Source organism: Drosophila sulfurigaster, chromosome X (assembly GCF_023558435.1).
Source record: "Drosophila sulfurigaster albostrigata strain 15112-1811.04 chromosome X, ASM2355843v2, whole genome shotgun sequence".
In the NCBI taxonomy this organism is placed as follows: Eukaryota; Metazoa; Arthropoda; class Insecta; order Diptera; family Drosophilidae; genus Drosophila; species Drosophila sulfurigaster.
Window position 1 is genome coordinate 16,594,498 of NC_084885.1, and position 13,243 is coordinate 16,607,740.

Below are 13,243 nucleotides of genomic sequence, written 5' to 3' on the forward strand. Positions count from 1 at the left end.
AATAAGCACAGAGCTTTCAACTTTCCATAGAGCTTTACACCATAATTAGCAAACTTAAGCGAAACAGCTTTTCGAATATGAAAAGCTCATTACGCTTTTCAGCTTTTTGGTCCGTTTTCTCAAAAGCTTGCAGCCGTTATCTGTTCGTTTGGTACAAATTAATGCGAATGTTTGAATTGTTAATTATAAATAGTATATCAGACATAGATAATTTCTAAATACATATTTTAATTGATAGCAGTAAAAGTTAAAAACTTGAAGCACCTCTAATGTAGCTTGATCCCATTTCGCACACACTCACACACATACTATATCTTCGTCTGCGGAATCTCACGCAGTGTGATAACAACACATTGGGGGCGACAATCTAACATAGTATTATTTCAACTTTGGAGCATGAGACTGCAAATGATCGTGCTTGGAACTTGTCAAGGAGAAGTTAATGCTGATTTCTGGTTGGATAATCGAATGAAATAAGAAGGCCATTTGTGTTTCGAGTTCTTTTGTTTCAATATATATATTTTAGTTGCACACATTTAATAATATTGGTTTTCATCTTTTTTGCTAATTGGTTTACTTATCAGTAATGTTTCTAGTAAATACTGCAATAGCACTAAACAAAATTTCTTCACTAACTTAAGACAATTTATGGAAATATATGATGCAAAAGTTGGCAAAGAAAAAAAAAATCGTAATCTTACAAAAGAAAACTAAATAGATTTGACGTTCCTAAACTCTAAATAGTAGTTGATTCACGGAGCTTCCAATTTTTGTTGTTAACAATTTTACAGTGTTCATTTCATTTGCTTTTTGTTTTTTTTTTTATAATATTTTTGATTTGTATTTTTTTTTTGCTTAATTTTTTGGAAATAGCATACATACAAAATATACGAACTAACGACAAACCTAGGCAAATAGTTATAAAATATATAATTAATATGTATGTTATGTTTGTGTGTAAAAACAACCCAAATCAACATATCCGGTGAAATGTTTCTATACTTTTCGTTATGTTGTGTTTTTTTTTTTGTTTTCGTTCTTGTTTTTGGTACATATCATTTAATTTGTTGTGGTTGTGGTTGTTGTTGTTGTTGTGAACTTTCTCTGCAGGATTTTCTCTTCAATTTGTTCTTCCGTCGAGGTTTACGCCACCTTCTTCTTCTTGAACTTGTTTTTAAGCAGACCCGGCAACAGAGAGGCGCACGCACAAAGCATTAACACACCCATCGAGGTCCACGAGAACGCCTCACTCGAGCTGCTCATCTTCTGGAGCGTTTTGCCCGCCTGTATGGCGATCACCGATGGCGGGGCAACACCGCAAAAGGTGCCGAGGGCAAAGATGTGCATCGGCACACCGATCACCGGCGATGCCAGATTGATGAACCAATTGGGCAGTATGGGAGTCATGCGCAAGAAGAGCATATAGTTGAACAAACTGTCGCGATACTCCTCGACGTGACGCGACCATTCACTCGTCTTTTTGGGCCAAAAGTGACGGATGAGTCGACGTCCCACCAGATTGGAGAGTGCATAGCAGAGTGTGGCGCCCAGCGCCGAGCAGAAGCAGATGAGAAACAAGGCGATCGGGAATTTGTAGAGGAATCCAAGTAAGATCGACAGGAATAACGAACCAGGAATGGCGAATGTTTGTAGGCTAGAAATTTAGTTAGGTTAAGGCAACCACAAATTCAGATTGTTGACAGCTAAAACAATTAATTAATTAAATGTTATATACATACATAAAACTAAGAATAAAAGGTTATGAACCTTCTAGGTGCTACCTTTTAAACTCTGCTCTGATATCAAGTCAGTCTAGTCTAGGGAAAGGACTTTATAGATAGGTATTCTTATGTGCTGAAAGTCGTATCCTATTGTTTTTAGTTTAAATAATAAGTATATAAATTGTACCTTCTAGGTGCTACCTTTTGAGCTCTGTTAGGTCAGTTAGTCTAAGCTAAGAGCTTCATAGATAGATAGGCAAAATACTTTATAAATAGGTATTTAGGTGCACTTATGTACTGACAATCCTATTCCACTGTTATTAGTTTAAATATTGAGTGTATAATTTGAACCTTCTAGGTACTACCTTTTGAGCTTTGGCCTGATAGCAAGTCACTCTGTCAAGACAAAGAACTGTATATAAAGGTATTTAGCTATACTTATAAACCGAAAGTCTTATCCTATTGTTATTGTTGAAATTGAACTATTGAGTGTATAAATTGAACCTTCTAGGTGCTACCTTTTGATCTCTGTTAGGTCAGTTAGTCTAAGCTAAGAGCTTCATAGATAGATAGGCAAAATACTTTATAAATAGGTATTTAGGTGCACTTATGTACTGACAATCCTATTCCACTGTTATTAGTTTAAATATTGAGTGTATAATTTGAACCTTCTAGGTACTACCTTTTGAGCTTTGGCCTGATAGCAAGTCACTCTGTCAAGACAAAGAACTGTATATAAAGGTATTTAGCTATACTTATAAACCGAAAGTCTTATCCTATTGTTATTGTTGAAATTGAACTATTGAGTGTATAAATTGAACCCACTAGGTGCTACTATTTGGGTTGCGGCCATATAGCAAGTTAGTCAAGAACTCTCTAGAGAGTACTAAGGTGGCGAATTGTGCTATTATTAGTTGTATAAATTGTATTCAAGATTTTATTGTAATCAAATATAAAATAAATACGTAAACACGAAGACGATATTTACGTATACTTGATGTACTTAATGTGATACCAACTAGCTATGCAGATGTTGGATGTTGGCTAAAAACAGATCATCGCGTAAATTGCCAACTGGCTGAGATGGGGAGCTCTTGGCTATTTTTAGCTAAGTAACACGTCTTGACAATGCCACTCGCAATTCGCAATCGGACTCCTCTTCCTCCTCCTCCTCCCCCTTCAAAGCAGACGTGGGCAAGTGTACGATAAGAGAAAATGGCAAATAAAACGTAACGTTTTCTGAGGGTCGTGCTTTTCATTATTGCGTTATATGTAGCTAGCTATTCGACACAGTTCTTGGGAAACAGAACGAAAACAATAACAATGATTGCCTCTAAAGTGTTAAAGAGAGAGAGAACAATATTTGAAATGTTTAAAACTATATGTAATTTGCCACGCGCCGTTCCCCTTAAAAACGTTAATTATAGATAATTATTCATTTCAGAGTGCAGTAACTGGAGTTTTTTTTTTGTCGCACGAATATCGAAAATGAGAGACACGTCATCTGTCAATTTCACCCAACAAGTTTTTATACATATATATATATGACTAACTCTGTCGTTAAGCAAAGTCGCTACGCTAAAATAAGTCATTATGAAAGCAAATAGCTGAAAATATTACGTTAGTAATACTATAACAATGGTATTTAAGTAACGCAATTCGAGCAGACATTTTTCAAATTGCATGACTGTAGAACAGCTGAGAACAATAAAGCAAATACTATATATACATATATTTGTGTGTGTATGTGTGTGTAAACAAAATCGAAACCAGCTTGGTGATCATTCGATCGTTGGATGCAATGCAAGTTTATAATTACGACGTCGGTTGTAATTACTGCAAAAGCAAACAACAACAAAAGGCACATATACAAATACGCCACACATGCACAGAGCGGAACAACGTATAAAAAGCAAAACGCAAAAAGAACACAAAAACACTGACCAGCTCTCAGCTGTTTGAAAAGATTAGAAACAAGTTCACTCACACTGCCAAGCACACAAGCACACGCACGCGCACACACACAGGCACAGACACACATGCTTTGCAGGGGCAGACTAATGCTTATGCTTTTGTTTATAAAAACGTGCGTTGAATGGACGAGCACACAAATCAATTCAAAGCAAAAAAAACTGTGAGTGAGAGAGCGAGAGAAAGATCGCAGAGAGTGTAGCTCTATGCGTCAGCAATTGGGCATTTGCTGTAGTGCAGTTGAGACAGCATGAGCAACAACGTAGCTGGGAGAATGGGAGAGTGCAAAGTGCACTTGTGCATTGCCCGTGCACAGTGACAGTGACAACAGTGTGCAATGAGAGCGACAGAGAGCAATGGCGACAACTACGACGACGACACCATCAGCTGATCGTGCATATTTCACATTCTCAAACATACATACATACATTGTTGTTGCTGTGCTTGTTCTTCATATTCGTGCTTCCTACTTGCAGCCGAAGCGACGCCGCAACGTCAATTCCAATGCTAATAAGTGTGGCCATGCATAATATTATCGAAATTAACGAGGGTGCGTGTCTATGTGAGCGTCTCTGTGTGTGTGTGTGTGTGACCATGAAAATGCTTCGAGTGTCTGTGTGTGGAACGTTTTTGGTCTAAAACTGACCATTTTGATCGTCACTTCAAATGGGGTCAAGGTTATAAGTACGTGAAGACGTGCGTGACGTCGTTGTTGCTTATCTAATCGGATAGGCGTTACCGATGTCGATAACGTTTGCTGTTGTTTTGAAAAGGATACAATACATAGGCGACGACTACGCCAAACATCACTTCAAAATAATACATGTCCTTGTAGCGATCCAAGACTTTGGCCAGCATTTTAGCATCTTGTATATCACGTGGTATTTTCAAATGTTGCTTCTCAGAGCTGCAAAAAATCAACAAGAGAACGCGAGAGAGCGCAAATGAGAGAGCGTGACTTACGAATGTAATAAATGCACAAGCTGCGAATGTGAGTGTGTGTGTGTATGTGTGACTTGTGTGGCGTGACTTGGCGTTGAGAGCAAGCTCCATACACACACACACGCACACCCACACAGTTGACATTTGAATTGTTTGACGTGATCAGGTCACACTTACGCATTCAATTCGGGGAATATTGCATAAACGTAGAACATGGCCGTTAAGCTGGCCACAAATATTGCAACAACAATGACTAGAGATTTCTTGGTGGCTTTTCGCTCGTCCGCCGACATTGCTTGTTTTTGTGGCGTCGCTGGTTGCTGTTGTTGTTGCTGCTGCTGCAGCTGTTGTTGTGGTTGCTGGGCCTGTTGCTGCTGCTGTTGTTGTTGTGGCTGTGGTTGTTGTTGTTGCTGCTGTTGCTGATCTTGCGTTTGTTTCGGTGGTTTATGCTTGCCATTCACCATCTTATGCATGTTATCAAAACTCTCTGCAATAACACACACAACAAAATCAAGCAATAAATCAGCGGTGGGGATCGAGAGGGGGTTAAATATGTTTGCCACTTACCGCTGCTGCTCCGACTGATAAGCGATACGCTACCGTTGCCGTTGCTATTTTCCGTTTTACAAGACATCATAAAATCGCTCGGTTTATTTTTATTATTAGTTGCGTTGCGCTTCCGTGTTTGTTGCTCGCTCTAAATTAATTGAGAGTGTATGCGTGAGTGTTTTGTTTGCGCGCCCAACAGCAAGCAGCAGTCTCCAAATGTCTCCTTTGCTCTTTACTCTCGTGTCTCGTTTCCATACACAATTTAATCGATAAAAACTACAAAGCAAAAACACCAAAAAAAAAAAACAAAAAATACACTAATCGCGACGCGATAAACTAATAATCTTGATAATCTGTGTGTGGGTGTGTGTCATCAGATATTCGTGTTTATTTCACTGAGCTGTGCTTGCGTCTTTCAACAGCTCATGTTTTTACAACTATTTTTTTTTATTTAATTTAGCAACAGCTCGCCTGACTTTCGTGTTTCGCGTAACACTCCGCGCGGTGTGACCAGAGTCAGCCAAACCGCAGAATACCCACTTTTGGTGTACACACGGAGTGGAAAAAAACCCCAAAATAACAATAATTCACGCTCTCGCGCAGTGTGACTGCAGATTTCACTTACGCAAAATGAGGCCAACGCATAAAATACCAATAAAATGCAAATATACTGCTACAGGCCGTTGCAATTGAAAATGTTTAATTGCAGTGAAAATTATTTCTATTTAATTTTAAATTACATTTTACTTATACATTTGTTGTATTGTAATAATTTAATTTATTAATTAATTTGCAAATATTTCCACTTAACTAAATAGAATAGAACATTTTAATTATTTTTAAACGATAAATTAAAATTAATATATTTTTTGAAAATGTTAAAATTAAATCGTAAGTTTTTCGTAAACATAAATGAATTTGAATTCAATAGGATTGATTTACTAATGTTTTGATTATACATATTATTAAATAAAATGGGATAAATCATTGGAAAATTTTTCAAGTTTTTCATTATTGCAAATTATGAAAAGTATTATTTTTAAATGATTAAAGATCATAGGCATTTTGCGGATCTGCACTGCAATCATCGTCATCGAAATTCAAGAAAAAATCATTGTTACAGTCAAGTTTTATAGCTGAAAAATCTAAGGTGTTCGATTGATGAACATTATTAGATTCAAAATTATTCATTGACTGTTGTGAGAGGTCTTCCAACGATGGCTTGTCATCGCAAATCTGAGATGATGAAAACATATTCTTAAAGCTAAGAGTATCCATTGATTTGCTTACATTGTTCGAGTCCGAACAAGTCGAGACTTCAGAAGCAGCATTATCGTTATCGAAAGAGAATTTCAGTGACGGCAGCACTTCAACATTTTCGATAATCGGGCGCTCTGGCAGATGCGATAGATTGAATTCTGAACGTTCTGAAGCTTCGACCATATCGTCGTCATCGTTCATTTCCTCAAGTTTACTTTCAAACGTCTCTCGAGAGTTTTCGGAAGACGACGGCACTGGCATCGGACCAAAATGCACCTGTTTTGTGGGACTAGGCTGGATATTCCTGTCATCCTCGGACGAACGACGCGACACCAAAATGGGACGCAACGGTTGCTGCTCGTTTGGCTTCGCTATCTTGGACTTCATTTGGAAGTTTTTCAGGAATTCCATGGCTGACTGCAGCACAATAGGAGCATTACGTTTCACTTTGACAGTACTCTTAACTGCAAATGGTTTTGGCACTTTAAACTGTCAAGTATTGAAATTATATTAATTGGATGACCAATTTGTGGGGATGTGGCGATTACTTACAGTTTGCTCTTCGGTAATCTGCTTGCTCATCTCTACCAGGGAGATGATCTTCTTGTTGCGTTGTTGTGTTGCTCGATCGATTTTGATTTTCCAATGATGGTTGAGCTGTTGTAATTCCAGCTTAACGCTGAGATTTTCCTCCTCTACATCCTGGAACAGTTGCTGCCACTTGCGTAATTCCTTTACTGCAATGTAGCATCAAGAAGAAACTCTTTCACCCCACGATTACCGGGTAGAAAAATTTATTTTTTAACATACCAATCTTACGACGTTCCATGGCGGCTTTGCAATCATGATCGATTTTCTGCTGCAGTTCAATTTGATTGAGCTCCTCTTGCACTTCGATCTGCCTGCTGAGGATAGCAAAGCGCAAAATATTGTTCATCCGATCGTTGCCAAGGAAATCCACAATTTCCAGCAGATTGATATAGCTATTGTCCAGCATTTTGAGACTGTTGTTGCTCTCCTCACGCTGCTCCTCGGCTATGATGGCAGCTTGGCGAATCAGCGTCAAATCGATGCGTAGATTGCCGATATCCTTTTTTAGAGCTGCAAAACAAATTACGACGTGTAACTGTAAAACAGCATAACGGTAAATTTACCATCTTTTGATTTGCACAGCGTCTCCTCTTCTTCCAGCGCATTTTCCAGTTTCCCAAACAATTTGCGCACATCCTCACTTTGTATGCTGAGTTTGCCTATGTAGTTAAGAACACGTGGGAATAATTGCTCACTGGACATTTTAGTTTTTTCGTTTATTCAATATCTTTGTTGAACTTTGTAGCCGCGAAGCAACATCGATAGCACTTTCAATCAATATCATAACCGTCGGTATTTTTCCGAACTCCAAAATGGTCACCCTCGACAGTTGTCGATATTTGTGGAACAGCTGTAGAATATATATATCGATTAACCCGATATCGACATTATTTAATTTAACAGTTTTATTATCGCATGCATATTGTGTGTATATATTATATTTATATTAATTACATTATTTTGATTTTCTAACAAATAATATTCTATTTTAAAAATTAAGTTCAAATAATTTCAGCGGCATACATCTGCTGAGTGTGACCGCAATTTGAGGAAAAGTCGAAATTCTTTTGTCAATCACGCGTGGTACTTAATTTTCTTTATAAATATAGCGAGTCACGAATCAATGTAAACGTCTTTAAATAACAAATTTAATTGAATATAAATGTTATTGATTTTAATTAAATTATTGTTATTGGCATCGATACTTTGCTGCGATACAAGTCCTCTAGTATTTTCCTGCTGATATTGCTAGTATTTCATGGGCATTTTATTGCTTCTGCATGAGGGTCACACGATCGCCAGTTCGAGTTTTTCTGCAAGCGTCGACAGTTTGTTCGATCGTCGTCGCTCGTTCGTCGCTTGTTTTCGTGTGTGTTTATTATTTTTTTTTGCGTTCGTTTAATGTTTTGTTAATGTTTGCATTTTACAACGTTATTATTGTTATGTTGTAAGTGATGTGCGTGTTTTATTAGTGGCGGCAACTGCAACATATATATTATAGTTAATCGGGTTGCGCAGTTGCAACAATAATATTGTTGAACATACGCATACGCGCGCACACACACACACATGCGCATGCGCAACAGCAGCCAGCAGCAGCGGCGGCATTTTCAAGTTTTGTGCATGAGTGCAGGTGTTTCTGCTTCTTCTTGGCGTTGTCGTTAAGTTTACTTTTGCCCGCCAGTTTGTTGCGATCGTTCGTTCCGCAAGTGCGCGAGTTTCGTTCAGTTGACGTTACAAATAATTCGCGTTATTTTCTTGTGCTGTGTGTTTTCTTATTTTCGTGGTAAATCGAAATTCAAACGGAAACCGGTGTCGCTTTCATCATCGTCAACAACATCATCATCCGTAGCACCAGCAACAACATCGCTAAAAAAAATTTTTTTTTGTGGCCGTGAAAAAAAAATTTCGCAAGCTACGCAAACAAAACAAAAGTTGTTTTTTCTGTTATTTTTTTTTTTGAATGGCCTTTTTTTGTGTTGTTGCTCGAAAGTGTTGCACAAAGCAAAAAAAAAATTTCAAGAACTAATTGAAAGTTGATCAATTACAACAAGAATAACAACCGACTGGATTAAAACAAATTAACTGGAAATGTTCGTTTGGTGAGTTGAACTCGTTGCTTAAGCTTGTTGAAGGGTAGTGGATGGGGAAGGGGAAGGAAAAGGGGAAGAGGAATGGGCGGAGGGAAAGGGAGTGTGCAATGGACATGCACGAACATGCTCGCTCGCTGCGTCACGTCGTCACACGTCGCTGCATATCAAAATGAATAACAACAACTAGACACAAAATAGACACAACAACAACAAAAAAATAAAACAAGCAATGAGAACTTTCACTATAGTCAAGACCCCCCTCCCCCCTCGCTACTCTTCACCTCCAACTTAGACTTGTTGGAGCGTGCATGGAAATCACTATTGTGACTTGTATACCCTTTAATTTGTGCAATATAGAAATTATACAACCATTTTAATGCAATCTCATATATCGCTTTTATCTATCTAATCTATTTTTTGAGATTGTCTGATAATAAGATTAGTGGTGTAGGTAATTTCGTGTGCTAGCATAAATAATTACAGTAAATACGTGCAACAATTTGGTAAACATTACGATACACTTTTCGCTCATAAGCTGGCGCCATCTATGCGTCAATATATTCAACAATTGCAGAGTGCAGCGTATCTGTTAGTCGAGCACATCCAATTTGCAGTCAGTTCTTGATTGCTGAGGTTTTTTTTTGGGGAGTGTTGTGACAAAAAAACATAATGTGATGTAAAATATACAATTGCATTTGTTTATTTGGTTGCATTTGTTTATGAATGGAAATAGGTGTATTGAATGAATGGAGTGTATGGCAAGGTATGTAAATGTGTGTGTGTGTGAAAGAATACATGTATGTCTTGGATATGTACATGAATGTATGAGATATGTACGTGATGTAAATTATACAATTGCATTTGTTTATGTATGGAAATGTGTGTATTGAAGGATGGAAATGAATGTATGAATATGAGTGTGTGCGAAAGAATACATGAATGCATTGTATATGGACATGCATGTATGAGATGTGTACGCAAATGTACATGGGATGTGATGTACATGAATGTGTGAGATATGAACGCAGATGTACATGTGATGAAATATATATAATAGCATTATATATTTGGTTACATTAGTTTATGTATGGAAGTGGGTGTATTGATTAAATGAAAGAGTGAATGGAATGGAAAGTATGAAAGGATGCATGCATTTATTGTATATGTATGTACATGAATGTATGAGATATGTACGTGATGTAAATTATACAATTGCATTTGTTTATGTAAGGAAATGGGTGCATTGAAGGATGGAAATGAATGTATGAATATGTGTGTGTGCGAAAGAATACATGAATGCATTGTATATGTACATGAATGTATGAGATGTGTACGCAAATGTACATGTGATGTGATGTACATGGATGTATGAGATTTGTACACAAATGTACATCTATATACATGCTGTTACCATAACCGACTACATTAAAATGTCTGTAAATACATAAATATTAACGAGTACTAGACTGTGTTTTATATGTACAAGCATGTATGGGAATTATGTATTAGCTATGTACGTGAATGTACATGTATGTACATACTTATGTAAGTATGTTCATTTATTGGGCTCAATTAATGATGAAGCGTTACGTTTATATGCAACAATATGTATACATAGGTATGTATGTATATGTGTATGTATATGTACATATGTATGTGTATACAAATGATGCATGTATGTACATATATGTGTATATGCATTTGGATGTATGCACATATAAGATGAATATATGAACATTAATGTATTTATGTTTTTGCAAATAAAAGTTATGAGTGTGTAGCATATAAAAGAATGTATGTATGTATGTATGTATGGATGTATGGATGTATGGATGTATGGATGTATGTATGTATGTATGTATGTATGTATGAATGTATGAATGTATGAATGTATGAATGTATGAATGTATGAATGTATGAATGTATGAATGTATGAATGTATGAATGTATGAATGTATGAATGTATGAATGTATGAATGTATGAATGTATGAATGTATGAATGTATGAATGTATGAATGTATGAATGTATGAATGTATGAATGTATGAATGTATGAATGTATGTATGTATGAATGTATGTATGTATGAATGTATGTATGTATGAGTATGTATGTATTTATTTACTATTGTATGAAAGGATTAAGCACCTGATCAAATATTTAATTCTAGTCAGGATTTCAGCATTTTGCACTTGATTTCATTTGACTGTCATCAGGCTTTTCATTTCTCCACATTCTAGCTGAATAGTTTATGCTAACATATTATGATGATATTTTCGATGTACATACATCGAAATGTGTATCGAAATGTTCGATGGTAATTGCTAGAATATCAATTCAGTTGTTGCTGCAGTTTTCAATGTTTTTGTTTGCAATTCTTTGTTGTTTGTTATCTGGTAACCTGGTTACCTGGTCACATCTGGAAACCAACTCGAAATGCACTTTGAAGCATTCTTTTCGTTTCTTTCTCTCTTTCGCTCCCTCTCTCTCTCTCTCTCTCGCTCGCTCTCGCTTGCATATGAAATAATTGTGCTGTTTCCGCACTGTGTTTCCGCTTGGGTTTCCTACTCCTGTTTCCATGTGTATGCAAATTTCATAATTGCGTCAGGTTTTCTCTTGGTGCACTAAACGGCTCATTGGGATTTCAATGGATCGGTGTATGTACATATGTATGTATGTATGTGTTTGTGTGTTGCAGGTATGCAAAAAGCAGACAGACAGGCAAAATCATCGTCGAGCAGGTAAACACAGTAATTCAACCGGGTCACGACATGGAGCACGGAGCACAGAGCAGCATCCCAACAAACTGTGAAACATCTCAGTCGATGTCTCTCTACCTGCCCCTGATTGCAACTTCCCTTCTCCATCTCTTTCCCTTACTTTACATTGTGATTTCCCTGCCAATCTTTTTTTTTTTGGTGGCAATTCGTCTCGTTCGCTTTCATTCCTCATAATTGAAATGTATCCACGCACCTCACGAATGCTCTTTCTCTTTCTACACACCCCTTCCCCACACCAGCTTGATAACTGATAAGCGCAAATGCTTCACTAGTGAATGAGCCTAAGCTGTTTGCTTTACCCAGTTAATCACTCAGTAGTCGATTGCACTTCAATTCTTACTACACAAAAGTTCTGCACTGAAATCGCTTTTGATTTTTACACTGGATTTTTTCTTTCTTAACAGCATTTCTTTGTTGGCCTTTGCATTTGTCATCGGGGGTCTTGGTGAATCATTTTCATTTAATCAGAAATTCAATAGTTGCAATTGCAAACAAAAAGTTCGATATCTGTTCCCCATTGTGACAATGAATGCGGTTTCTTTCCATTGAGGGATATCTATCATATAAGCACAAGATATGATGCATTACCCTTCGAAATATGAAATGATTGATGACAATCATGTTAATTATTCATAAACATTACATATAATTGAACATTGTGTCATTATTTAACAAACTGAGACATTTTAATATGATATCATTTAGCTGATAGTTGAACTTTTTTGTTATTACATCCTGAATGAGTTTCCTTATTAAGTTTTGTGATGGTTATATATTTCTTAAAGTGCTTCAATTTCTTAATCAATTTTAAAATCGAAAGTTTTGCTAAAGGTTTTTATTAGGAATTTCTTTTGTGGAATTTTGTTTATACTATTTTTTAGTTATAAGGAAAGTTCTTAAGTTATAGTAACAATAATTGAATTTACTCAAATTGTACTTTATGAATATTCAAAGTCAACTTTATTACTTAATAATTTGCAGTGTAATAATTAGTTGTGTTGTTTACAATACTTTTCAATTATTGGGATAGCGATAACATCAGTCAAGTTGTATTATATTCCATTTATAATTATATCAGAATTGATTTTCCTTAAGTTGTAAATTCACTTAAATTTATTTTTTTACATACTCGTATTTCTAGACATCACATTATTACTTAATAATTTACAGTGTATCAATTAGTCGATTTCCAAAAATATTTATTTAATTTATAAATTTTGTTTGGCAATGCGGTTCAACTGATATAAGTTTACATTTCGATAAACAAACATTGTGTGGAAAGCCATTTGCTTATCGGATATGCGTATTGTTGTTGTTGTTATTGAAAATGCAAAGCT

The 13,243-nt window shown here is 36.4% G+C and overlaps 3 protein-coding genes and 1 long non-coding RNA gene across 5 annotated transcripts in view; 2 read left to right on the forward strand and 2 right to left on the reverse strand.

The window, feature by feature from the left end:
* Positions 1-981: 981 nt before the first annotated feature.
* Positions 982-5,703, reverse strand: LOC133849116 (transmembrane protein 41 homolog). The gene is made up of 4 exons (XM_062285003.1): positions 5,202-5,703; positions 4,812-5,121; positions 4,471-4,599; positions 982-1,654 (listed from the first exon to the last, which is right to left on the reverse strand). The coding sequence occupies exons 1-4, from the start codon at positions 5,269-5,271 to the stop codon at positions 1,144-1,146; spliced, it is 1,020 nt and encodes a 339-aa protein (XP_062140987.1). The 5' UTR covers positions 5,272-5,703; the 3' UTR covers positions 982-1,143.
* LOC133849119 (uncharacterized) lies at positions 2,926-3,472 on the forward strand. Its single transcript, XR_009895329.1, has 2 exons — positions 2,926-3,105; positions 3,166-3,472. It is a non-coding gene; the product is annotated as an uncharacterized LOC133849119 (long non-coding RNA).
* A 474-nt stretch (positions 5,704-6,177) lies between the features above and the next one.
* On the reverse strand, positions 6,178-11,965 carry LOC133849115 (uncharacterized). The gene is made up of 5 exons (XM_062285002.1): positions 11,536-11,965; positions 7,598-7,884; positions 7,254-7,544; positions 6,996-7,180; positions 6,178-6,932 (listed from the first exon to the last, which is right to left on the reverse strand). The coding sequence occupies exons 2-5, from the start codon at positions 7,734-7,736 to the stop codon at positions 6,231-6,233; spliced, it is 1,317 nt and encodes a 438-aa protein (XP_062140986.1). The 5' UTR covers positions 7,737-7,884; positions 11,536-11,965; the 3' UTR covers positions 6,178-6,230.
* LOC133849113 (homeobox protein 13) overlaps positions 8,350-13,243 on the forward strand; it is an 85,283-nt gene continuing 80,389 nt past the window's right edge. For both annotated transcript variants that reach the window (XM_062284996.1, XM_062284995.1), the window contains exon 1: positions 8,350-9,136. The gene's annotated coding sequence lies outside the window, so the exon portion shown is untranslated. The remainder of the gene's footprint in view (positions 9,137-13,243) is intronic.